The following is a 26,388-nucleotide window of genomic DNA, read 5'->3' as shown; positions in this document are numbered from 1 at the left end:
GCGCAAAACAACGCCGCAGGGCGACGGTAAACCCAAAGGGACGGCAAAGGCTCCTCCGGCTCCCGCCTCTTCCCGTCCGCGGGTCCGGAGCCCGCAGCAGGGCCAGACTGGGAGGCCTCCGAGCCCCCCAGCGCCCCCCAGCCGCGCGAGGCCTCTCCCGCCACCGGCCGCGGAGCGCGTGCGGCAGGCCGGCAGAGGGCGGCCCCGGCGCGGGCAAAGGGGGACGCGCTCGCCGTCGAGCCTCCTCGAAGGCGAAGGGCCGCGGAAAACGCCCTCGGCCCGCGCGCCCGCGGGGCCCCCATTCCCGGCGTTAGAAAGGCCGGCTTCCCACCGCGCTGCTCCTCCCGCCGGTCCTCGCTTCCGAGCGCGGACGCAGCGGTGCGGCGGCATCGACGAGGCGCTTTTCCGACGGCGCCGCGATCCTGGTCTGGGGCCGGACTGAGGCCGCGGGGCGGGGCGGGGCGGGGCGGGGCCCGACGCGCGTGAACCCGGGCTGTCGAGGCTCTCGGGGGGACCGCGGCCGGCCACCCTGCGCGAAAGCCGCGCGGGGAGAGGCCCCGAGCCCAAAGCGAGGCCCGCGCAGCCGGGCGGCGCCGCGGCCTCCCTCGGCCCGCCCCTCCGCGCGGCGGCTCCCGGCGGCGGCCGCCGGGGGCGCTGCCGAGCCGCCTCCCGCGCCGCCTGCCGCCGCTGCCGCGGGCGCCCCGGCGGCCCCTCCAGGCCTCGGGCGGCGGGGCGGGCTCGGCGCGGCCTCCGAAGGCCTCCGCGGGGCGCTGCGGGCGCGCTCTGCCGCAGCCTCGCGGGGAGGAGGGGCGGAGCCGCGGAGCAGAGGCCGCCTCGCCCGCCGCACGCGGACACGCCGAGGCGCCCCGGCCCTCGCCCGAAGGCCCCCGCGGCGCGCGGAGCGACTCCCCGCCCGCCGTCGCCGTCGCCTCGCCCGCGGCCCGCAGCTGGCCCTGCCCGTTCCGCCGGGAGCGCCGCCCCGCCCCGCCGAGATGAACGCCAACGCCGCCGCCGCCGCCGCTGGCGGGAGCAGCTACCCGATGGCGTCGCTGTACGTGGGGGACCTGCACCCCGAGGTCACCGAGGCGCTGCTCTACGAGAAGTTCAGCCCCGCCGGGCCCGTCCTCTCCATCCGCGTCTGCCGGGACATGATCACGCGGCGCTCGCTGGGCTACGCCTACGTCAACTTCCAGCAGCCGGGCGACGGTGAGCGGGGCCGGCCGGGCCGGCTCGGGGCGCGCGGACTCGGCCCCCAGGGTCCCCGCGCGGCGCGCGCGCGCTGCCGGGGCCCGAAGCCCCCATCTTAGGCTTGCCGAGGTCGGGGGAGGCTGGGGTTGAGAGCGGGGCTTCCTCATCCGCGACAGGCGTGGTAGAAGCCAAGCTGGGTCCCGCCGGCGTGGCGGAGCCTCCCGTCGGTTCCCTGGCGGCAAAGCGGACGCGGCTCCCCTCTGCCGCCTCGCGGGATGTTTCCCCGACCTCCCAGGCCGGGCTGCTGTTGGGTGCCCACGTTCCCGTCCCTCCACGGGTCTGGAGGCCCCCCCGTTGAGGAAGCGACACCCAGGGAGCGAGTGCCGGAAAAGGGGGCTGGCTTGAGAGAGGCCGCGATCTCACCTGGGCGTCTTGAGACAGGGAGGCATGGCAGAAACCCTCTCGGTGGGAATCCAAGATGCAGAGTTGGCGCTCCTTGACAGTGTAGGACAGTGTTGTCCAAACTTGGCCACTTTAAGATGAGTGGACTTCAACTCCCAGAATTCCCTGGCCAGCCATGCTGGCCGGGGAATTCTGGGAGTTGAAGTCCACTCATCTTAAAGTGGCCAAGTTTGGACAACACTGGTGTAGGAGATGCCAACAAGAGTCCAACAGCTGCACGTGGTTTCCTCTTGTGAGCTGCTCACTCCCTGTGACGGAGGTAGACGGGTGTCGATGCGGCTTCTTCATGAACAGCGTTCCTTAGCTCAACATGCCTGAGCAATTAATTGATATTGACGTGAAGCTAAATTGCCCATAGTAGAAAAAGAGCTGCTGTCAGAGTCTGCATACTCAACCCCTGGAGAAGCCTTCCTCTGTGTGTGCGCTTGAACTCTGTGCCCGGTGGCTGAGTTCATGACTTCACATTGATCCCAGTTCTCAAAAGGATGCTCACGTAGTTAGTATCGTGAAGTCTAGAGGTTTGAAAGGAGGACACTAGACTGAACAGAAATGGATAATATTATTTGAAAACCTGAAAGGGAAGGGGCAATGTTTTGTCTTGGATATCACACTGAATCGGGGAAATGTTGGAACATCTCCAAGCTCAGCTCCAAGGTGAGATTCAGGGTTGGACTCCATCCGCTCCCAGGAACTAGGTCAGGCATCACACTGAGTTACAGTGCGGGAGTTTTTTTCTTTCAACATAGCATTTTGTGTGAACCCTGCCAGTGTGGTTTGTAAACCAGGGTCTGTAGCTTAGCCACCTTCTGTTTTGGTGTTCCCCATATAACTAGAAATGTAAGGCATGTTCTATGGAAATATAGAGTGTTTTGTCCAGGGTAATTCTGCTCAGACTTGCAATGGTCTTCCATTAGCCGTGTGACCCATCGGGGCAAGTATGGGTCAATATATTATTTCTTGTTCCACCATAGTAATGTGGCTTGAGGATACTGTAGACCGCAGCAGGGTGACAATATGTTACCCTGGAACCATCCAAGATGTCGTAGATGTGTGGAATCAACACTGATACTATAATATCCCTATCCTATGAGGAAACTTTCTTGATTCAGAAGATGGGGTAGAAATTTTATATACGCACCCATCATCAGCAAAACATAATATCTGATAGTGTTTCATAAAGGTGGAACATTATACAGTAATGTGCTACTGTGTCTGCCCCAATGCTTGAAGCAATAACCACATTTATTTTAATAGCTTATATTAGCAGATAACCATGGGTGTTGGAGAAATGTCTGTGCAGTAGAGATCCCCCAGATTTTCAAATTCTCTTTTATTACTTGCTTCTCTTTCAAATTGGGTCTCCCTTTCAGTTGCAAATGGATATGCTGGAGTTGCCAGCATCTCTCTCTGGAACACCTCTCCCTGCTATAAATAAACGTTGCCTAATTTAACTAGCTGACTAAAGTGCCACTTGAAATGGATGCTACTTTGGATAAAGAGAGACAACTGAGCCTTGTCCCTCAACCAAACCTTGATCCACATGGGAAGGGGACAGGGGCTTGAAAACACCAGACGCAGCTCAGGCTTGGAGACCACAAGCTGCCCCAGTCCTTCCAGTATTGTATGTCCAGCATCATGTCTTGAACAGTTCCTGGAACTGAATACCACCAAGTTGGCTGCTTCCTTGTCCACGACTTGTGACAAACCCTGTTTGGGTCATGTCGGGATGCATGGTTTAATTGCTTTTATTAGGAGGAGCCTATGGAATGTATTGATAGAAAGCAGTTCCACTTCCTCTGCCTTGAATTAGAGCTGAACATCAATTAAACGTTGTGTTTTGTGTGACAGATGAGGGTTGGCCAAGTCATCTTGTCTAGCAGTTTTCACTGCTGTAGACTGCTTGGTTTCTCCATGTGCCAGATAGCCTGTATAGGGAGAATTAAAATCAGGAGATGTTAAGTTTCTCAGATACTGACTGCAACCTTGATTAAGAAGCCATATTAGTAGCTTCGTTGTCATACCGGCATCAGTGGCATCCTAATCTTTTAAAATCCTGCATTTTCTCCCCCTCATCTGGAACTTATTCCTCAAGCTCGCTTCCCTGGTGAGGCTCTATCCCCGCTGGTTTTTCTGAACCTGCCCAGGCTGACCTGAGCAACGAATGCATTCCCGTGTTGGCATCAGGCATTCCCTCCTCACTCTGTGAATTTGTTTCTCTCGCAATTTAAGGTAGCCTTTGGCAGGAGACTTACTCCTAAGCTTCTGAATTTTATGAACAGGATCCGGGTATGCACATGTCACCATGCTTTTAATTTGCTGCTCAGTATAAAAATAGAATCCTGGAGGGTGAGTAGCCTGTCTGAGTGTCTCAGTTGCAGAAGGCCTAGAAAGTGAGAGAGACTTCCCTGGAGCGGCACTTGGCTGCGGTGGAAAGTTGGCTAAGATAGTTCATGTCTGCTTGCAAAGATGGTGAGGCACAGCTTCTCTTGCAGGCTTATTATTATTATGGTTGAGCGATAAATTGGCACAGACAGGCTTTGAATGTGTATTTATTTAGAATATTTTTATAATTGTCCAACCCAAATACGGTGATTCTGTATAAAATCATTTACCAAAAGTACAAAAGAAAAATAACACGTACCACTAAAGCAATTTGAAACAATTAACAGTAAAAGATGTTCAGGACTAAAATAGGTTATATCTCACCGAGACTACTACTCATCCTGACCCAAGCACACAAGGAAAGGGCCAGGTCTCAACTGTCTTTTGAAAGGCCTCCAGGGTCAGGACCAACTACATATTGGGGTTTGGAGGGGAAAGATGGTTCCAAATGTCAGGGACCGGTACCAAGAAAACCTGCCTCTTGGGCCCACAAGATGACATTGTTTCTGAGAAGGGACTCAGAATGTTTCCTCTCTGTTGGAGCACGTGGGATGGGCAGATCCTCTTGGGAGAAGGCAGTTCTGCAAATAACCTGGTCCTAAGCCACACAAGACTTTAATGCTGAAAAACAGCACCGTGAATTTCACCTGGAAGTCTATAGGGAGCCAGTACAGTTTGTGGCGTAGAGGTACTATAGGGGTGTAATGGGGAACACCCATAACTACCTGTGATGTTGCATTCTGGACCAATTGAAGCTTCCAGATGGTCTTCAAGAGCAGCCCCATGTAGTGTGCATTGCAGTAATCCAGTTGGGAGTTGGGTAAGGTATGAGTTACTATAACCAGTTCCCTCTGATCCAGGAACAGGCACAATTGGCGCACAAGTTGGGCAAAGGCCCCCTGAGCACAGCTGCCACCTTCTCTTCAAGCAGGAGCTCTGAATCCAGGAGGACCTCCAAATTGTGCACTAAATCTGAATGGGGTAGTATAACCCCACCCAGGTCAAAGATGAAATCTCTCCAGGACCCTTGGGGCCCCAAACCCACAGCCACTCAGGCTTGGTAGGGTTCAGCCAAAATATGTTCTTCCCCATCCAGACTTGAGGTACCCCGCAAAGCAGCAGTCTAGGACTAGATTCCTAACCCCTCAGTCACCAACTGGAATGGCCCTGGGAGAAGGAGGAGAACCACTGCAAAGCATTGCCCCCCCCCTCCCAACCCCCTAAAGTGGTCCAGAAGGCATAGTCAGTGGTATTGAGCGCCACTGAGAGTCAGGAAGGGCCAGGACGGGTGCATTACTCACATCCTGAGCCTGCCACAAGTAATCAACAAGCACGACCAAAGGTTTCTCTGTCCTGGTCTGAAACCTGGCCAGAAGGGGTCCACTTCCTCCAGGACCCTTTGGAGCTGTAAGCCAACCCATCTTCTCAACTTTGCAAGAAGGGAAGGTTGGAGACTAGGCAAAAATGGTCCAAATCATCTGGATCCAAGGATGGCTTTTTGAGGAGGGGGCAGATCAACAGGCATCTTTCTCTAGCGTTTGCCTGCATCATCTAGGCAGGACCGAACTCTCTCTCTCTCTAGGCTATTTCTTTGTCATGCTAATGCATTTATTAGGTATAATATGGCAATTTGTTGGCGTCCCAGATTCTGCAGGGAGTTGTTTCCAGTTTCCCTGGGCTACACATTTGTAATGCGCGGATATCTGTGTGCGTGTCTATACATACATCCTTCCATATACCTCTCAAGCTCGTGGTTGTCCTGAGGGAGTGCTACCTCAATCTGCAACCCAGATGAGGAGGAACTGTTGAGAGGTGAACGCTTGAAGGAAGGCTCCCCTGCTCTTCCCAAGATAAAATTTCGCTTCTCTTTCTCGCCCTCCGTGCTGCAGCTGAGCGAGCCCTGGACACCATGAACTTTGATGCGATCAAAGGGAAGCCCATCCGCATCATGTGGTCTCAGCGGGACCCGTCTTTGAGAAAATCCGGAGTGGGGAACGTCTTCATTAAGAACCTGGATAAGTCCATAGACAACAAGGCACTTTATGACACATTCTCTGCTTTTGGGAATATCCTGTCTTGCAAGGTGAGTCGTAGCATCTTTCCTGGACTCCAGGGAGCTGGTCTTTGGAGCTGGCTGGGTCTCATTCCTGGTGGCATCAAGCACAAAGGGACGGGTTTGGTAACAGCCAGGCGAAATGGATTCTCTCAGTGTTTCTCCAGTGTTTCATATAATCGCTTGGTGGGTTTTGCCCTCTCAGGAGAAAAGAAGAGACAACTTGTTAAAAAATCTTGTCGGTCTTTGCTTTAAATCAAAGTTGAGCAGCCTTTTTCTTACAGAGGTTCACATTTCTCGGAGCTAATCCCTACTTTGAAATACGTTTTCATGAGAAGCTTGGTACTTTTAAAAAATGGAAGTCTGCAAAGTAGTTAAGGGCTGAAATAAATGGTGAATATGGCCAGTGATGAAAGAGGATTTTCTTCCTCTGCAGGGAAAGGACAGCCAGGTGAACTGAGCCCAGAGGCTTTGAAATTAGCCTAAGGACCACTTTAGACATTGAACTATATGCAATTGTAAATAGTGATTTACAATTGCATTCACAATGGAGGTGCAAACCACCTTGCAGAATTTGCATCTTCCATTTCTCCAGCGTCCTTGGGAAACACTTAATGTGAAATAAATGTGCATGTCGATGCTGGCTACTCAAACCCAGTTGCTTACAGGTGGTGTGTGACGAGAATGGTTCCAAGGGCTATGCCTTTGTGCACTTTGAGACACAGGATGCTGCAGACCGCGCCATTGAGAAGATGAACGGCATGCTGCTGAACGACCGCAAAGTGTGAGTGTCTCAGCCAGAAGCTGAGACATGATGCATCTCAGTATTAACCCACCAGGCTGCTGGTTCTCCTGGCCCAAGCTTTGGCCTGCTGCCTGTCTCCTCCAGGGCTGGTGAGTTTCCCTGCCCGAGCCACAGCCAACATCCCCTGATATGGGGTCTGCCTTCACTTGACGCCTCCCTGCTGCTGGGCTGGGTTGGCTCCCTGATGCATTGTCCTACCCAGCAGTGAGTGGCTCTTCTTGGCCGGCTGCCTCCCTGCTTCAGGACAGGGGATTCTTCAGCTTGGTCTTGTGTCCTCTTTTGAAGTCTGCCCTCCTCCTTCCCCTCCCCTCCCCGCCCCCGGCGCTGCTTGCTTTTGCCTTTCTGCCCTGAAATCATGCCTTGCCTTTCTCCTGGTGGCAGGAGCAGAGCATTCACCAGGGCTGTCATTTTTTTGCCATCCAGATTTGTTGGCCGATTTAAGTCCCATAAAGAACGTGAGGCGGAGCTGGGAGCCAAAGCCAAGGAGTTCACCAATGTCTATATCAAAAACTTTGGGGATGAGATGGATGATGAGAGACTGAAGGAGCTCTTCAGCAATTATGGTGGGTCTTCTAGAAAGTGATCTTTTATGAAGATCCCTCAGGAAATCACCTTGGCTTTTTTCTTTGGGAAATGTATGTTTGGGGTCTTAGACAGTTCAGTGAAAGTCAAAGTACAGGTAGTCCTCACTTACTGACCATTCATTCAGCAACCATTCAAAGTTATGACAGTGCTGAAAAAATAACTTTATGGCCCATTCACAATCATTTATGACCTCCTCAGCGTCCCTCAGTCATGTGATCACTATTACAGTCAGTATGCGTTGTCCTGTGCCTGAGGTGTGTTTTTTTCTCCCCCCCAGTCCTTGCAGAGCAGAGAGATTGGTGAAAAATGGATTGCAAGAGAGTAAGCTGTTTGCTCTTCTACACATCAAAAACAATGTGATCCTGTCGGCAACTTGGGGCTGGGAGCTGCAGGGGGACTATGCAAACAGCTTACAGTACTCTCTTGAAATCTCTTCCTCTCCAGTCTCTCTGCTCTGCAAGGGGCGGGGGCGAGAAAAAAAGCAAGCAATTTCTGTAGGCAATCTCTCCTTCACCTGACCCTTTTCCACTGCTGGTGCAATCACGTTGCTTTTGATGTGCAGAAGAACAAACAGCTTTCTCTCTTGAAATCTCTTTCTTTCCAATCTCTCTGCAGGGCGGGGGGATCAGGCAAAGGAGAGATTGCCTACAGTGATCGCATTGCTTCTGATGTGCACAAGACAGTAAGCAGGCACTGGAGCATTCCAAAGTGGGGGGAGCAGTTAGGAGGCAAACAAAAGCTGGAGGTGTGAAACTGAGTAATCTTGTCTCTTTCCAGCCAGAAAGCACAGTTGCAGTCATGTGATTTCCCACTTATCAACCACTTTACTTAGTGGTGGAGTTGCCAGTCCCAATTAGGGTCATTAAGTGAGGACTACCTGTATTTTATTTCGCCATTGACCAGACTAGAGTAACAGAATAACAGAGCAGAATAAAAGTAATAAAATAAGATTAACAAGATAAAATGAGTTAAAAGACAAATAAAGGTAAATAAGCACATAATCAAATCAAACTGTTCCTGGCAAGGTCCTGATGAATCCTGCCAGCTATTAAACAGAATTTGGTGATGTTATAAGGCAGTATGTCATTCTGCTCAGCTAGGAGGTAATTAAGGGAAAAAGAGTCAGTGCACAGAGACTGTCTAGTGTTCCAGACAGTTTGCAAGTGGGCACTCTGATGTGGACTAGGTTTGGGAATGATCTGTTCAGGATTGGTTTTCAACTTGAAAGGTTCTCTTTAAAATTTTGCTCCAGGTAGTATTTGCTAATCCTGTTCTTCCAATAACAGGTAAGACCCTCAGTGTTAAAGTGATGACTGACCTGGCTGGGAAGTCCAAAGGCTTTGGCTTCGTGAGTTTTGAGAAGCACGAAGAAGCCAGCAAGGTATGAACCACGAGGCTCCCGCATGCACAGCCGATCTGGCATGGTGTGTTTTTAAACCGAAAAAGAGCTCTGGTGATCGTTGCTCAAATAAAATGAGAGCAGATCCCTTTATTCTGGATCTTCTGTCAGCTGCCTACTGTGATATAGCAAAGAGCAAATCTGCGGGCAAATTCAGTGATGGTTCCCATTGTATTACCAAAAGACAGCTGTTCAACAAACCAGGAATTTCTGGGTATTCCAGCCAACAGCCCAGGTATAGTGATAAGACCTTGTCCTTCAACAAGAGAACTGAGTGCTGCTCAGTTACGTGAGCACCCGGAGAACCATATGATTCCTAGCTCACTGGTTCCAGAGGTGGTTAGTCCAAAATTAACAGTGGCATATATAATAATAATCAGCACCATGTTTCTGAGGGAGACTCCATGTCTCCAAGGGATTTGTTGCTTTGAATTCTTTTATAGGCAGTAGAAGAAATGAATGGAAAAGATATCAATGGGAAAATTGTGTTTGTGGGTCGTGCACAGAAGAAGGTGGAACGTCAGGCAGAGCTGAAACGCAGGTTTGAGCAGCTAAAGCAAGAGAGGATCAGCCGTTACCAGGTACTTTTCATCTGGTGGAAGGAATGTGCTCCCAAGTTAGAAAGTGCACGCGCATTTGAGGGACCATTGTTGGGGTGGGCTATGTCTTAAATTGCTCTTTGTGCTCTGCTGGAGTCTGAAGTCCTGCAGCTACTGGATCAGCAGCCGTGTGAAGCTTGAGTTCCCTTGGGATTCCCTGACATCCAGTTTGGGTATTGCTGAACTCCCTCAATGGAGAGTTGAAGCAATCTGTGGGGAAAATAGGATCCAAGGAATGGGCCCGGTGGGAGATGCATCTGAATCTTTCATGCTCCTTGCTGTGCAGTGCAGGCCTGGGGACAAATGGTGCTACAGAAATGCAGAGCAAATCCAGGCAAGTTCATATTTTCTTATAAAGAAACTTGTCTCTACAGCTTTGCAACATTTCAGTGTTTTTTTCCGCAAAGGACATGGCATTCCATATTTATTTATTTATTTGTCAGATTTCTAGGCTGCCCAACTCCAAATGACTGTGTAATTATTGCATGTTTTGGGGTGATTGTCGATAGAAAAGAAAATCCTGCTTTGCGCATAATTAATTGAAACGAATATCACATTTTGTGCTGTTGCCATCTCATGCTAATATCTTTCTTTCCTTTTCAGGGAGTTAATTTGTATATCAAGAACCTGGATGACACAATTGATGATGAGAAGCTGAGAAAGGAGTTCTCTCCTTTTGGATCTATCACAAGTGCTAAGGTAAAGGCTGCAGGGAATTAGGCAGACATCGAGCAAGGGACCCACAGCTAGAACTCCCTCCAGAGTTGAACAGTTGGACCAAGCACTGTCCAAATTACTTTAAGGTGTGCTCAGCTCTGTGGGACTCACTTTGAAGCAACTGGCCCAGAATGAGGCTTCAGACCTATCGTGACATTGAGTGAGTGAATGAAAGTGGAAAATCAGGCTCCTTTTGTAGAAATAAAGCAGGTGAATGGGAATCAAATGTGAAAAGCTTGTGAGGGAATTTAGTTCTGCCACCATGGACAGCTGATGAAACAGCTGAGCTTCAGAGACAAGAAATTAAGAATTTGAACAGGCAGCCCAGTTCAGCAAAAGGCCTGGGTGATATCAATAAAATAACTCAAATGTGAAATTGCTGCTTTTTAAATAAAGTATACAATTCATCACTCTGTGGCCAAAGTAATGCCAATTTTTAAAAGAGGATCTGGGAAATATATTCTTTCTAATCAATTGTTGAAAGAAATCATTAAAGAAAAATTTCTCAAATGTATTGAGGGGCAAGTCTTGCTAATTAAGACTCAACATGGTTTCTACAAATGTAGTTTAGTTTAACGATAAGTGATGCGTGTGTGCCTAGAGATCTTAATTTCCCTTTATGCTCCAGGCACCTGAGCCAGCAGAAACTAAGGTTGGGCAGGGTTGGAGAGGGGAAGGTAGAGAGGCAAGTCACAGTTCTATAGAAACGTTTATCCAGCATTGTCTGTGAAGAAGGAAAATTCCATGGAGGTGGTCACTGGAAAAGCATTATAAAATACAATTGTCACCACACTTGGAACACTATTTTGGCCACTGCATCCCAGAAAGGATATTGTACAGGTGTAAAACATGCAGAAAAAGAGAAACAAAATACAGTGGTACCTCGGGTTACGAACGCCTCTGTTAACGAACTTTTCGGGTTACGACCAGCTCTGGCCGCAAAAATTTACCTCGGTTTGCGAACTCTGCCTAGGGGTACGAGCAGGATACGCGGCCATTTTCCCTCCTGTGACACGGTCCGCAGCCATTTTTCCGCCCCTGACATGTGGTCCGCGGCCATTTTTCCGCCCCTGACACGTGGTCCGCGGCCATTTTTTCGCCCCTGACACGTGGTCCGCGGCCATTTTTCCGCCCCTGACACGTGGTCCGCGGCCATTTTCCACCCCTGACATGTGGTCCGCGGCCATTTTCCGCCCCTGACATGTGGTCCGCGGCCATTTTCCGCCCCTGACGTGGTCCGCGGCCATTTTCCGCCCCTGACACGTGGTGGTAGGGAGGGGGACTCTCCCTCCAAGCAATAGCCACCTCCCTGTCCTCCACGCCAGAACAGATTAACAGTAATTACATTGAACCTTATGGGAAAATTTCCTTCGGGTTGCGACCAATTCGGGTGCGACCAGAGCCACGGAACAAATTAAGTTCGTAAACCAAGGTTCCACTGTAATCAAATGGCTGAAGCAACTTGGCTATGAAATAAGGTTATAACATTCAATCTTTTTTTGCTTCAAAAGAGGGTAGCAGGGGTGGGGAAGCATGATGAGGTTTGAGTTTCTGCTCGTGTAATAGAACCCAGTGAGCTTTTCTAGTGAATCTGAACAGCGGGAAATTCAGGACAGACAAAACGAAAGACAGTTGTGGAATGCATAGTTAAACTGTGGAATTCACAGCCACAAAATTGTGGTTATGGTTGCCAGTCTAAGGACTTTAAAACAAATTCACGAAAGGTAAGATAATCAGAATCATGACAGCTGTATTGTACCTTCAGGACTTTCCGTAGCGACTAATGGAGCACAAGAGGAGGAGGTATTCTTGAATGCCCATCCTGCTGTGAACTTAAGTGTCTTATGGATTGTGGTGGGAACAGAATGAGGAACTGGATGATTCTTTTTCATGGGAGAGGAGGCCAGAGAAGCGACACAGTTCATACTCGCTGCACCTGAATCTTTCCCATGCCTTGCGGAATCAGTGTGGGCCTGGGGACATGTGGTGCTATAACAAGGCAGAGAGCATCTAGGCAGCCACCTCCTTCTCCTGTGTGGGCTTGCCTCTACCTCTTTGCAACACTGGTGTTCTGCAGAGTAGACTTCTGGCAGTGGGAAGTGTTCTGGCAGGCGCTTAGGGAAATGGGAGGCCCCGCTGTCTTCCAGGGCTGACTCTGCCTTCTGTGGTCTAAGAGGCTAGAAACTGGTCAGGGCTAATGCCATTCTCGTGTCCGGCCAAGGGAGAGGGAGGAGCAACAGGTCTGGGGAATAGAAAATTCCTTGGAGGAAAAGCCGCTTTTGGGATTGCCCAGCGCTGCTCTTTGACATTGTGCAAGAAAGGCCGACTCTGGGAAGTCCATATTGGGGTGTTTCTCTTCCTGCAGTATTTCCCTGGGTGAGGCAAGCAACATCAGCACCAAGGACGTAGGAACTGCCAGCTCTTTTCTCAGTCCCTGCCTTTCATTAGGTAATGCTGGAAGATGGTCGAAGCAAAGGCTTCGGCTTCGTCTGCTTCTCCTCTCCGGAAGAAGCCACCAAAGCTGTAACCGAAATGAATGGGCGCATTGTGGGCTCCAAGCCGCTGTATGTGGCCTTGGCCCAGAGGAAGGAGGAGCGCAAGGCCCACCTCACCAACCAGTACCTGCAGCGCATCGCTGGCATGAGAGCTCTGCCAGCGAACACCATTGTCAGCCAGTTCCAGCCAGCTTCCGGAGGGTATTTCATGCCAGCAGTGCCCCAGGTAAGTTCTCCGCACAATTGTCCTGCGTGTCTCAGAGGGACCCAGCCCAGCCCCTACAAAAGCAAGTGGCTTCTTTTTCCTACAGAGGACTAAGATTCATGGGGTCCTCATATCTTTCTTTTCTTTCTACAAGATCGATCTGCTATTGGAATCTATTGAATCCATTTTAAAATTTAAACTGGCAATGGAATGAATTATTACAATTCCAGTTGAAGACAAATAGATTTTAAATGATATTGTATCCCCTGAACAGCGTAGCGTGGGTACTTTGACTACTTACATTCCTTATTGGCTGTCAGGAAGTCCTGAAGGAGAAAATGGTAAAACAAGAAAGTTAAAATGGCTGGGGGAAATTCTGAGCTCAACAAAAACGAAATGGAAATCAGGGAATGCCTTGGTGAAATACCTGGCTAATGGAAAATAAAATTTGGTGAATTTAAGAGTAGGGGTGTCCTTGAAATGGTATTCTGAACTTGAAACAGCCATTCTGAGCCAAAACCACTTCCAGAATGATTTAAAAAGCAGGCTTCTGGCGGGGAATTATAATGGGCTGATGTCTCCAGAGGAGTGGAGGCACCACAGCCGAGAACGCAAGCTGGAGGGCAGATGCTGGCCTACAAAATCTTTCTGGATCAAAGAAAGATTGTGAGATAACCCAGATGTACTCCAGGCGGCAGTTCCTTGTGAGTAAGCTGCAGAAAAAGACGTTTTTTGCAGTCAGCTCGGGAGTTGAGCAACCGGGAGTCCCAGGATTCCATCCATCCTCACAACTGCAGTGCAGCCTAATAAGGAATAAGCCATGCCACCCTCATTTCTTAATCACTTTGGGAAACAATTAATTTACAGTTAAAGAGAGATTTCCTTTGGGAAAAAGGATGATATGATTCCTTGCAATGAGCCAAATCTTCTTTCAGGATTACAAAGAATGAAAAAGGACTTTAAGGATTTAAAGATTTAAGAATTGTTTGCAAAAAGCTTAACAAAGTGAAGACTTAAGAAAGTTTTAAAATGGACAGGGGACAGTCATTTTCCTATTTTTTAATTTTATTTTTACTTTTGATGAAAATGCTTTGGCATAAACTTGCACCAAGTTACTTAAAGTGACCAGACCTTTGCGGGAATACTTTTTGTTTACTGTTAAGGAATGTATTCAATCGGCAGACTTTCCAGAACAAAAGATACGGCAATGAACTAGACTGACGTTTTGTTGCTATGGTGATGTTGTTTCTGTGCGGCTAGAAGCTACAAAGAGCTTTTAGAGACAAAAAGTTTTAAAACCACAGAAAGATAAAGCAAGGGAAAGTGAAAAAAGGGGACAGCTTGCATCTTCCTCTTGATTTTTTGAGACACTTTTACTTTTGGATCATAATATGCATCTACTAGAAAAACGGCAGGCAAGAGAGGGCAGGAGAGGATCATTAGAGCACCCCACTGAAAAAACAGTCGCACCAGGCTTGCTTCAGAAATTATTTGAGCTAATGGGAAATAAAATGGAAGGTTTTGAAAAAAGAATGGATGAAAGACTTGTAAAGATGAAAGAGGAAATGAAAGAAGCCAAAAAGTTGGAAAGTTCTATAAAGCAAGTAGCTGGAGAAGTAAAATAAATCAGTAATAAAGCGGAAATCTTTGAGAGTAAGACAGATGTTTTAGATAGAGTTGAAAAGAGAATTAGATAATATGGCTTTATTGGAACTGAGAGAGAAAGAGCTTTGTTTGAAACTTAGAGCTATTCCAGAGATTTCTGACGAAGATGTTAGAGAAAGGGTTATTAAAGAGGTGCGGCATGACCCGCAACGGAGGAATGGTTGATGAAGATAATGGAACTTGCAGAGATGGCCAAATTGACCTCCCTGATTAGAGAAAAGACAACATCTACATTTATTGCTGACTGGAAGCCCCTTGTAGATTTTTACGTAGAGTAAGAGGTAATTTTGTAACTATATTTGTATTTGCTGCAAAGAAAATCGGAAGCTACTTCTATTTCTTTTTATCTTTTCTTTTTGCACCTTTTTTCTGTTTCTTTTTTCCTCTCTTCCCTTTCTTTACTTTGTATTAGTTTTTAACTTCTTTTTAAAACTTTTAATAAAAAATTATATAAAAACCAGAATGATTTGAAAAGCCTATTTGAAAGTCAAAATTAATACCCTAAATTCTCCTTCAAGTTGGGTTCAGTTCCTGGGGGCTTCGTGGACACTTGTGCTCTGGAAAAGTGCTTTGCCTTCTTCCAGGATGTGTTGTTGTTTCCCGTCTAGCATGCAAGGGCTCAGGTGTGTTGTGAACATGTTTTTAACAATATTTGAAATAGCAGTCTTGGTGGTTTAGCAGGGTTAAAAACCGAAACTGGTAATATTAGGTAAGATGTCAGAGTTGGAGGTAATGTACAATTTAGCAGTTCTCTCCTCTTTTCCTGGGACTGGGACGGTAGCATTGGAAGAGGGCAATGGGAACGTGTTGCAGGACTGATCCTGTTGCAGCCTTCAGGAAATGGCACCCTTTGCTTTCCAGGCTCAGAACAGACCCACTTACTATGCACCTAACCAGATGACTCAGATGAGACCCAATCCACGCTGGCAGCCTGGGGGAAGGCCTCAAGGTATGCATAAAAGAGCTGTTTGCCCTTGGAAGCCCTGTTCCCTCCCTCTCAAGAAGCACTCCCCCCCCCCCCCAGTGTACGAATGCAGTGTTATTCTAAACAGCAGCTAAGGATGTTTTCTACATTCTGTAGGGACTGGGAGTCTCACAGCCATCACACATGCCTGGTCCCAGGGATGACCTTCCCTGCAGTTTTAACTTGATAGGACTCTTCTAATGCAACTGGCCAATAACTTGCTGTTCCCTTCTCTCCTCCCACCCCATTTCTTGAAAACCACACTAGGCTTCCAAGGTATGCCCAACAGTATGCGCCAATCTGGGCCGCGGCCAACACTACGACATTTGGCTCCCACAAGTAATGCTCAAGCTTCACGTGGCTTGCCTGGTGCTCCCCAGAGGATCGGTAAGGGACTGTGCTCAGAGAAGTTCCCGTGGGGTTAGGTAGGTTTGCAGTCCCACCCACAGAAGCATCGGTTAACGCTGACTTTCACTGGTGGGTCTGATGTAGTAGAAGGGTAGCTGTTGGACAGATTCTTCTGGCAGTAAATGCGGCTTTTGCTATGTCAAATAAATAAAAAATAAAATTGTCCAAGCCAGATCTCTGGATGTGCTGAAACTGCAACTTCCAGAGTTTCCAGCCAACTTGACTAATACGCTGGTTGGGAATTGGGGGTGGTAGCCCCAATATATTTGAGGAGGATATTAAGTTATTGAAGAAGGTTGCCATTTTGTAGCAGAATTTCTTTGGTTCAACGAACATAGAAGAAAAGGGAATAATAGCTCAGGATTCAAATAAACTGCCTGGACCGTTGCTGGTATCTGTTTAACACATGCTTACATGAAGTAAAACATGTGCGTGTGGTTCCTCAAACAGATGAATGCATGCTAATGATGTTAAGCTTTTCCTGTAAGTGTCTGATCTTCCACAATTTCTCCTTGTAAATAGGGGTTGCCGCCACAGCCCCAAGCCTGGCTCCTCGACCACCTGTAGCCGCCCAGGCTCCCAGGGCAGTTCCGCCGTACAAATACGCTGCCGGCATCCACAGCCCCCACCCAGCAGTCCAGCCTTTACAGGTAATGCCGAGCCCATGGGGGAATTTTGGAAGGGCCTGGGGCCTGATTTCGACCCAACAGCCATGGCCAAGTCTTTGGGTTTCAGACAGAAACAGGAATGGTGTTTTTTTCCACCTAGTTCAGAGCTTCCACATTAATACAAAAGCAGCGGCTTTTTCCCTCTGCTGCAAGAATGCAGTGGTTTTCTAAACTCCAACTACGTATACTTCCTACGTTTGAGCAGCAATTCACGTTCTGACCTACAAAGCCGCAGTTCTGTTTCTTGCAAAGAATTACGACTCTTGTGTTGCTGTGCACACAGACACGTTTTGGCAAAAGTAAACCACTCAGCTTTGGCCTAGTAACCCAAAGAGGTCTTTCATGCTTCTTGGCATTGTACCGTCTCTGGCATAACGTGGCCAGGAGAGTGGCAATTTTCACTCTAAGTCATTCCTGGGGGTTTTCAAATAAACTGATTGATAGGAGGTGTTGCCCTTTCAGATAAAATACCTCTGATTTAGCCTCAAATCATTTACCATGTTTTAACACTTGACGTTGCTCTTTCACTTCAATGAGCTATTTCCTCAGCTAAAGGAGAGGCCTTTTTTTACTTGTGTGAGGCAAGTATGTCCTCATCTCGAGCATTTTATTTCCCATGTATTTTCTAAATTTGGTAGAATTGCTTCCCATGACCTCTTCATGGGCTGTGCTAATGGCAAAATCCCTGATTTCCTCATAGGCCCCACAGCCTGCTGTTCACGTGCAGGGACAAGAGCCCTTAACGGCATCCATGCTGGCTGCTGCGCCTCCCCAGGAGCAGAAACAAATGCTGGGTGAGTCAGTCCCCGCTCTTACCTCTCGCTAGTGGATTTAAAATACCTTGTGCACTTATCCGTTTAAGGGTGCAAGCAGCTTTTCAGCTTCTGCGTGGCTCTTCTGTCTTAGCTGTATGTGCAAAATAGTTATGGAGGCCGGTAGCTGCCTTTACAAGAGAGTCTCTCTCTCAACTGTTTTGATTTTTGCTTCTTCAGGAGAACGTCTCTTTCCACTAATCCAGGCAATGCACCTCAGCCTGGCAGGAAAGATCACGGGGATGCTGCTGGAGATCGACAACTCAGAGCTGCTACACATGCTGGAGTCTCCGGAATCCCTCCGCTCGAAGGTAAGCGCCACCAGTCCCCAATACTGGGCCACAAGCACTGGATGTTCTCTGTTTCTGCTGGCTTGCTGGAGCATGACTGTCAGGGAAGGCCATGCAGTTCCTCAGGTCTGAAGGGCAGCTTCTTCAAGGAGCCACTGACAGGAACAGTAGCACACCCACACCAGATCTGAAGCACCTTTTCCACTTTATTGAATTATTCACCCATGTTTGCATGCTGGCTACTCATACAAAGGATCACCCTTTGGGTCTACATCCCTCTCGTCAGTGTGTCTCTTCATCCCAGGTGGAGGAGGCTGTGGCAGTGCTACAGGCTCACCAGGCAAAGAAGGAAGCTGCCCAAAAGGTGGGCATCGTTGCTGCTACCTCGTAAGCCAAGGATGCTGGTGAGTCTCTGAGTCCTGGTCCATGACTTTGCTGACCAGCACTGTTGCTGTCTTGATCACTCAGTGGCCTCCTAAGGAGGCCTCTTGTGTGTAAAAAAGCAGTGGCATCAAGGTAGCAAATATGGTTTGGTTCCTAGATACTTAGAGAAGGAAACTGTGCCTTATGTTCGGGAAAATTAGTGGGAGCTGTCCCCCAAATACATTGCTCCCCAGCCAGCCCTCTGTCGTTTAAGAAAACATCAGAATGAATCTCTAATGATTTAAGTAATTATTCAAAGTCACTTCAGAATGTTTCTCTGTATGAATTCAGTACCCTGGATAAATCCATAGAATTGGATAGGATCATCCTACAACTTGCCAGTTCTGTGGAACTCACAGAAGCTGGGATGCAGCTTCCTCTTATGTCACTAGTGAGTAATTGGGAGGTTCCCATGCAGTTGCTCCAGCATCTAAAGTGTTCTTTCTCTTCCTAGGTCTTGCAAGGGACAAATGGGCTCTCTGAAGAAATCACTTCATTCTGCATATTTCAACATAGTGCAACATTTCTCAGTAATTTTCCGTGTGTAAAGCTCTTAATATGCCTTATTTAAAATACTAAAAAATACAAATTCCATATGCAAGGATTCATTCTCCCTGCCAAAGGAGGTGGACATCTTGTTTTTCCATGTGGGATGATGACATTTTTTGGACTTGGTTTTAATCAGACAATCCATTTGCAAAGTCAATAAACAGAAGTATTTTATGAAATTGCCTGCCCGTCTCTCTGCAGTCCTTTGGGGATTCTAGTGCAGCCCCATTGAACTGAATGGAAATTCTGCAAGGGCAACGTCCACCTGGATCCCTTCTTGTTGGGACACCTACTAGCAGCTGGACTTAGATGTTGCTCTTTCAGGTAGCTTTATGTGGGACTCATAATCTGTGAGCAGAACAACTCCCTTAAGGATCAACTAGTTCTGGATGTTTCCGCAAGTGTGAACGGATGCTTCTTGATCGCCCTCACGCCACCTAACAAGCTATGAGTGGAAGGTGTAAGAATATTCCAGTGCTATTTGCCCCACACTTCAGGAAAGTGCTAATCTGAGGCATACAAACCCGTTGAGTATATCCAAGCTCTTGGGTGCAAACAAGGTTCTGAAGAAAAAAAGAACCGATTGACAAATGTATAATCTGTTCTTATTTAGTAATTTCTTATTTCTCAACTTCTTTCTCAAAACTCTTTTTTCTCAATTCTAGGTGGTCATTTGAACATTTTTAGTTATATAAAAGGAAAAAAAATCTGCTAGATCTGATGAAAGGCCTAAATACTCCAGCATCTTATTTGCGGTAGAGCAGTCGTTGCTGGGAAGCGCCGGCTGTCCCCCGCCTGGCTCTCTAGCAACAACGAAGAGGCTGCTGATAGCCCGACTGGCTTCTCCTCCGTGTCTCTGAAGGCACCCAGTCCTCTAAAGCTAATTATCAGGTGTCACATCCTCTGGCAGCAAATGTCAATTAAAATATGCACCGTATGGAATACTTCTACTCCTGAAAAACTGAAAAAGTTTCGTTTTGTTGGGTTCTAATAGGAGAAAGGGAGGTTCTAGGCTCTTCTCTGTGACCTGGGTTAAAGTGCCGTCTTTCAGTCCTCAAATCGGCAGAAAACTATACCGGTGTAATATTCACGCGCGCGTGCAATTTATATGGCCGTCTGACTCTCAAACTGCAACTCTGAACGGCTGACATAGGATTAAAAACACAAATCAAAGTTGTCCTACGAGCAGTGCCCATCCCGCCACAGACCAAGGACAGGCAAATGGATTATCAAGCATATTAAAGACAGGGATGGGTAGATTCTCTTGGCGACCCTCAATCCCCCTCCTCACTGTGGGCTGGGGAGGATTTGCTGGCTTTAGGCCTGTGTCGAAACTCACTCGTGATTTTGTTTTCATCCAATGGGAGCCTGACTCAGGTGGGTTTAGCACTGCTCGGAAGAGCGCTAAGCCATGTTCAAGAGCCCCTGAACAACAGCTGACTGGTGCGGGGAGCTGCTCTGTGGAGCAGGAGACCACGACTCTCCCCGTTCAGGCCGAGCCGGGACCGGCACGGAAACCTGGCAGGCAGGCAGGCGCCGGGTGGCGGCCAGGTTGGAAAGATACCAATGAAGGTGAATGTGGGCAGCTCGGGGTTGAACCGTGGAGTCCTCGGGTTCCCTGAGCTTGGTTCTCACGAAACGCGTGCAAGGTAAGGCTCCACAGGTCGGAAAGACCCGGGTTTCCCGCCGCCCTGGAAGACCGTGCCCGGGAGCCGGAGGAGAGGGCGCGCCTGCACGGCCGGTGGAGGAAGGGGCTGGCCCCCCGCCGAAGAACTTCGCCCGCCGCCCCGCATTTACGTCGACTTTAATGCCTCCCTCCTGGATCCCCATCGAGCTCTCCGGGCCCCGCCGAGGGCGCCGGCGCCGGCCACGGGCGGGCTGGGGAGCTCGCAAGATGGCGATGCGGCTGGCTGGCTGGCTGGCTGGCGGCTGCTTGGGGCGCCCGCCGAATAGTCACAGTGCGCCCCTGAGCCCATCCCGTTTACACGAGTTGCAGACGCGGCGCAGTGAATAAAGCGCGAAGGGCCGCGCCGCTCGGCCGGCGGGCGGCGATGGCCTCCCGCCTCTAGGGGCGCCCTGCGGCCCGGCCCGGCCCGGCCCGCCCGGAAGTGGCGCGGGGAGTCGGCGAGCCATGGCCTCCAGCAAGCGGGTGCTCTACGTGGGTGGGTGAGCGGCGGCGGCGGCGGCGGGGGGCGCCGGGGGCGCGGGCTGGGACGCGGGAGCGCGGGCTGACTCGCCCGCCGCTTCGCCTCGTTGCAGGAGGGCTGGCCGAGGAGGTGGACGAGCGGGTGCTGCACGCGGCCTTCATCCCCTTCGGAGACCTCACCGACATCCAGATCCCGCTGGACTACGAGACCGGTGAGGCGCCCGCCGAAGAGGGCTCCGTCGCGGACCCGGCCCGGCGGAACGGCCGCCTTCTCCCCGGGCTGAGCGGCCTGCTCGGCCCGGCCCGCGCGCGGCCGCCGGAGCCGGAGCCGGGGCCTCTGCCGCCCTCGGCCCTGCCGCCGGGCTGGGCCGGGCCGGCCAGCCGGACCCTGGCGCCGAGGCCCAGAAACGCGTCCTGGGAGAATCCGCCTGGAGCTGGCTGGAGGGGAGCCTCGGCCCTCGCGCCTTTGGGGCGACGGGGAGGGGGGCGGGGGGTCAAAATGGTGGGGGCTGCTGCCCCGACTCTCCCCACCCCGACACCCGTCTCTTCTTGCGAAGAGCCCAAAAAGCGGCTGCTGAGCAGGCCCAACAAGTCTTCGAGTACTGACGTCGGACGTTTCTTTTGCATCCGCAGAAAAACATCGAGGCTTCGCTTTCATTGAATTTGAGCTGGCCGAGGTAAGCCAGGAAGGGCGTGTTCAGACCCTTCAAAGGGTGCTCATCCTCCCACCCCCGCTCGGGGTCAGGGAAGGGACCCTGAGCTCCCTGAGCGCTTGGAGGGACGGCACGAAATCCAGCTGGACAGGAAATGGCATGGGTCAATCATCAAAGTACGGGCCCATCTGAAGGCCATCTTTGCCCAGTCGGCCGGCGGGGTCTGGTTTGAAAGAAGGTACTTCCAAGCTGGCAAATGGGAGACAGATGATGTTTCCAGCCGCTTCCATCTTTTGGAGTCTTCAAACTTTAGCACAGGTTTCTTTCTACCAAAGAATCAAGCAGTGCAGCGGTGAGAACCAGAAGCTTGCTTAGTAAAAAGGTTTCTGTAGACCTAGCGAGGGTTTGAGGGCCATGGGCGTGCTTCTTCCAACTCACTCACCTCATGGTCAGATTATTTCTCTCAGTACAGTACTTGTTATTATGACCACGCCAAAGGAGGAAGAACTATTTAAGGAGATGTTCTGTCTTAAATGATTCCTCTTCTTTCTTTTAGGATGCTGCAGCCGCTATTGACAATATGGTAGGTTTATCTTTAAATCCTTATTTCATTTTGCAGCAAGTTTAAACATTGTCTTCCCTTCTGCCCAAATGTTTAAGATCATCTGAGGAGGCCAAGCCTTTTTCGGGTTTCTCTTGTGAGAAACAGCCTGTCTGTCTTCTTCAGCTTCTGAAGGCAAGCAACCCTTTTGATCATGTCTCCCTTTCAGGAGGCCATGGAAGACGTGAGGCTGGCACCTTCTTGCTTTCTGTTTCCTGAGAAGCTATTGCTTCAGCCTGTTGGGCTTTTCAAATCCAGTCTTAAAACCAGGCAGGCAGGAGCCTCTTGACCCCCAAAGGGAGTCCAGGGGAGTTGTTCTGTGGGGTCTTGCAAAAGGGGAGTTGAAGCGGTGGGCAGACTTGCAAATGATATGAACCTAGGTGGGATTGCTAGTGCTCTGGAACAGGATTCAAGGTGATTGTTGCAGGAGACAGAAACGCAGCACTGATACTGAGATGAATTCCTTGCAAGAGAGTAGAAAGTAACAACATCCCGTCTCCTCCTCTTCATTTAGAATGAGTCTGAGCTCTTTGGGAGGACTATCCGGGTCAACCTGGCCAAGCCGATGAGGATCAAAGAAGGTTCCTCTCGTCCAGGTGAGCAGCAGAGTTTGAGATCAGGAGGAATCTCCAGCCCACAAACTTGTGGTTGTTCTGAGGGAAAGCCTTCAGATCTCCTTGTTTTGTAATTTAACTTGGTGGTCAATTAATAAGCCTCCCTGAACTTTTTCTGCTTTTCCGTGACAGTCTGGTCAGACGATGACTGGCTGAAGAAATTTTCAGGAAAGACACTTGAGGAAAATTTGGAAGAGGGAGCAGTGGCAGCCCGGTCAGAGGTTCAAGAGGTACAGAGGCATCTCTTGGCAAGAGGACATGTCGCCCTTGGTGGCTTCCATCTGCCAGGATGCTCATCTTATCTGAAGACCTTTTGGGGGCTATGATAGGTTTGCATAAATGTGGGCTTTTCTTCTGTGAGCTGGGCCTAAGTATAGTCTGCAAAACTTCCATGGTTGTACATAAATACATGGTTGCATTATTTATTGTTATCCCGCATTTTTCTCCAGATGCTAAATGGCATATATAGCATGCTCCCATCAGATTTTATTCCCAGTAACTTTGGTGTGAGGGGGGAACCAAGGGAGTGACTTGTCCAGAGTCATCCATTGAGGTTCCATAACTGGATCTAAACCTAGATCTCCCCAGCCTGTCATTCGGCTGTGTAATCACTGCATCACAGTGGTTCTCATCTCATCCCCTTCTCAGATGCCTTCTTTAAAGCAGATTAAAAAGGAGAACAGCTCATGTATAGCCATCTTCTAGATCCATGGAAGAAGTTCTCTTTCTCTTCTGTTAGGGGGAACCACCACTGAAAAAATCCAGGACCAACCCCCAGGTTTACATGGACATCAAGATTGGAAATAAACCCGCTGGCCGATTGCACATTCTCTTGCGGTCAGATATTGTCCCTATGACCACTGGTAAGAAGCAAAGGAATCCATTGTGCTTGGTGGGAACCTTCCTGGTCCATGGCTTTTTCAAATTGCTCTTGTGTTACTGGAACTTGCAGTGTTAAGTCTCTGTCCAGAATTGGGAGGTCTGTCTCTCCTGTTAAGAGACAGGAAGAAATCAGGGAAGCATCCAGACCTCTTTTCTCCAGTGACAGCCTTTCTCACCCTGGACCTCTCCAGATGTTGGGACTTCAGCTTCAGGATGACCAACATGCCTGAGGTCCTGTTGGCTTGGGAGTTGCAGTCCAAATACATCTGGAGGATGCCAGGTTGGGGAAGACTGTTCCTTGTGGTGCCCTCCTGATGTGTTGATCATAGTGGTAGGGTGTTATAGAAGCTATATTCTCAACACCTCTGGAGAGCATAAAGAGGGGACAGCAAATCAAGAAATAAGGTTGGATCATCAGATGCATGCCAGTTCCTCTGATTCTGTGCCACAAGTGTGCCCACTTCGAAACAAGAGGCACAAGTTTTTGCATTAAGGGTTTTGTTCAGGCTACTGTAGCTGTTTTTGCAGGCAGATTTTATTGATTGGAATTGTCATGGAATTGGAAAGGAGATGGGATTGCAGGGGATCAATTTTTCTTCCCTTCTCCTATAGGCTTTTTCAAACAGTCATCCCAGAGGTTGGTTTGCTAGCCCTTTCCAATCATCGAGGAAGTATTTTGTAGAATTTGCTTTGTTGGCTAAGAAACTTTGAATCCAGCAAATAAAGATAGGAAAAATCTTGAGCTTTTCATCACAAAATTTCCTAAGCATTAAATTTTGTGAAAAACTCAAGATCGTTCCTATTTTAAGAGTTCTGGCTTGTCCCAGCCTTGTAGCAATATTTTGTTTGCACTTTGGTAAAGATTGAAGGATGTGGTTTTCCTTGTTTTTTTTTTAACTTACAGGATTTGTGCAGAAGTGATTGTTAAGCATATTTCTCTCCATTTCTGTACATACTGGATGCTTTTTTTTTTTAATAATTCTGAGTTGCAATGGTTTTTGGCTTTAAATTTGATAAAGATCAAAATTAAAAAAAGATAAGATCCATTCAACCAAGTGACAAGGCTAGGTAGAGATGTGATGCTCCAAACTCTGGGATCCCATGCAGCAGTTGAAACAATTGGAATTCAAGAGAGCAGCAGTAATAACCGAGAATGGTCCAAGCCAAACGTGGTTTTAAGTGGTTAACAGTGGACAAGGAAGGACCAGGCATGTGCTCAAAATAGAGTTCCACAAGCTGAGGACTGCTGCCAAAACCAATTTTTTTAAGTGTGATGATGTTCTACACAAGTACTGCCTGTTTCCGCCCTTCTCCTTTGCCATTCTGCTTCTTCATTCCCATCTCATCCTCTGACTTGCAGAGAACTTCCGCTGCCTCTGCACGCATGAGAAAGGCTTTGGCTTTAAGGGAAGCAGCTTTCACCGAATTATCCCCCAGTTCATGTGCCAGGCTGGAGATTTCACCAACCACAATGGTACCGGCGGGAAATCTATCTACGGGAAGAAGTTTGATGATGAAAACTTTATCCTGAAGCACACAGGTCCAGGTAGAGTGTGGCGCGGGTGCTGAGGAAAGTGGGGGACGAGGTGGTTTGGAGCCCCAGTCCAAATGATGGTGGCGCCATGTCTGCGCTTGGCAAGCCTGGTGTCAGCACCCAAACGTGCCTTGACCTTGTGTGAAGGCCACTGAGTCTTCTCACCCTGCTTGGGCAGGTCACTTCCGTTCATCCTTTACTTCCTGGGTGGCCCAGCACTCCTGCCTCTGAAGAGAGTTGGTTCTACAAAAGAGAATCCAAATTCATCTGCAGGGTTAACACACAGCTGACAGATTGCATGTTTGCACATATGTTATTTTGAGCATTTGAACCATTCCGTTCCATTTCTCCAAGCCACGCTGGATGGAAGGAAATGGTTGACTGTGTAGGTGCTTCTGGAGCAAGAATTGCAATGCTGGGGGCTTTTGCCCCCCTCAGTCTTTTGTCAGGGCACCAAGCAGGTTCTTTTGTGCAGTTGTATTCTTTCTTGAGCCTTTTCCCTTCTTACAAGAGCCTATAACAGAGGTAGGAACCAGTAGCCCCCCAGCATTTGCTGAACTAGGATTCCAGATGTTGCTTACATAGACTGGGAATCATCCCCAACCCTGGATTACTCCAGAGGTTTTCCATGTAAGAGGTTGGGGACACAAAGTCCATGTGTCTCTCCAGGTTTGCTGTCCATGGCCAATTCTGGTCCCAACACCAACGGCTCTCAATTTTTTATCACTTGCGACAAGACCGACTGGCTGGATGGAAAGCATGTGGTCTTCGGAGAGGTTACCGAAGGAATAGACGTGGTGCGGCAAATTGAGGTAAGAGAAGAGCCTTTGTGGGTGAGTGGCCTGATTTTGCTTCTCTCCCTTCCACATCCTGTTTCTCTCTTCCTCTTCCTCTGAAGGCTCAAGGCAGCAAAGATGGAAAACCAAAGCAAAAAGTGATTGTCTCTGACTGTGGTGAATTCATCTGAAGCAGACGCTGGTTGGGAATGCTGGACAAGGGGAAGGCTGAACACAGAATTGCTTTGGTCTGGATGAAAACTCTGGGATCGCTTTTCTAAAAATTCAGTCCAAGTCTGTATAATGTGCGTATGTGTGTACAGAACTGTAAAACTGTTAGAAATCTCTTTTGTACAGAATTTTTCCTTTTATAAAATTACATGTATTTTTTTCACACACCTGCCTTTTAATTTCCCCTAATTACCTTTAAAATTGTTTACTTTGAATTAGATACTCATTTAGCAGTGTTGGTCTAATGCAGTCATTCTCAGCCTGAGTTTTCCATGTCCTTCC

At 49.0% G+C, this 26,388-nt stretch overlaps 2 protein-coding genes and 2 non-coding genes across 4 annotated transcripts; all 4 read left to right on the top strand.

The window, feature by feature from the left end:
* The first annotated feature begins 858 nt into the window (after positions 1-858).
* Positions 859-18,848, top strand: PABPC4 (poly(A) binding protein cytoplasmic 4). Its single transcript, XM_088153974.1, has 15 exons — positions 859-1,206; positions 5,922-6,115; positions 6,754-6,869; positions 7,314-7,453; positions 8,762-8,856; positions 9,318-9,455; positions 10,077-10,172; positions 12,639-12,911; positions 15,417-15,504; positions 15,787-15,906; positions 16,450-16,577; positions 17,296-17,389; positions 17,588-17,718; positions 18,002-18,101; positions 18,575-18,848. The coding sequence occupies exons 1-14, from the start codon at positions 993-995 to the stop codon at positions 18,086-18,088; spliced, it is 1,914 nt and encodes a 637-aa protein (XP_088010100.1). The 5' UTR covers positions 859-992; the 3' UTR covers positions 18,089-18,101; positions 18,575-18,848.
* LOC112542123 (small nucleolar RNA SNORA55) lies at positions 9,727-9,860 on the top strand. Its single transcript, XR_003085980.1, has one exon. It is a non-coding gene; the product is annotated as a small nucleolar RNA SNORA55 (small nucleolar RNA).
* On the top strand, positions 12,123-12,256 carry LOC112542124 (small nucleolar RNA SNORA55). The gene has a single exon (XR_003085981.1). It is a non-coding gene; the product is annotated as a small nucleolar RNA SNORA55 (small nucleolar RNA).
* A 1,889-nt stretch (positions 18,849-20,737) lies between the features above and the next one.
* PPIE (peptidylprolyl isomerase E) lies at positions 20,738-26,271 on the top strand. Its single transcript, XM_088153993.1, has 10 exons — positions 20,738-20,831; positions 20,929-21,027; positions 21,449-21,492; positions 22,025-22,051; positions 22,584-22,665; positions 22,816-22,913; positions 23,423-23,546; positions 24,926-25,111; positions 25,769-25,911; positions 25,998-26,271. The coding sequence occupies exons 1-10, from the start codon at positions 20,801-20,803 to the stop codon at positions 26,064-26,066; spliced, it is 903 nt and encodes a 300-aa protein (XP_088010119.1). The 5' UTR covers positions 20,738-20,800; the 3' UTR covers positions 26,067-26,271.
* The last annotated feature ends 117 nt before the right edge of the window (positions 26,272-26,388 follow it).

This window comes from Python bivittatus, unplaced genomic scaffold (genome assembly GCF_059951505.1).
Source record: "Python bivittatus isolate LINGU-HERP-01145 unplaced genomic scaffold, Pbiv_v1 ctg000040_np1212, whole genome shotgun sequence".
NCBI classification, from domain to species: Eukaryota; Metazoa; Chordata; class Lepidosauria; order Squamata; family Pythonidae; genus Python; species Python bivittatus.
This window is presented reverse-complemented; position numbering and strand designations above follow the sequence as displayed.

Bases quoted from the DNA above. Each gene is read 5' to 3' on its own strand.
- PPIE (XM_088153993.1), top strand. From the start codon at position 20,801: ATGGCCTCCAGCAAGCGGGTGCTCTACGTGG. The intron at 22,666-22,815 runs GTGAGCAGCAGA...TTTCCGTGACAG, and splicing joins AGAAGGTTCCTCTCGTCCAG to TCTGGTCAGACGATGACTGG. The intron at 23,547-24,925 runs GTAAGAAGCAAA...TCTGACTTGCAG, and splicing joins TATTGTCCCTATGACCACTG to AGAACTTCCGCTGCCTCTGC.
- PABPC4 (XM_088153974.1), top strand. From the start codon at position 993: ATGAACGCCAACGCCGCCGCCGCCGCCGCTGGCGGGAGCAGCTACCCG. The intron at 6,870-7,313 runs GTGAGTGTCTCA...TTTGCCATCCAG, and splicing joins CTGCTGAACGACCGCAAAGT to ATTTGTTGGCCGATTTAAGT. The intron at 12,912-15,416 runs GTAAGTTCTCCG...TTTGCTTTCCAG, and splicing joins TCATGCCAGCAGTGCCCCAG to GCTCAGAACAGACCCACTTA.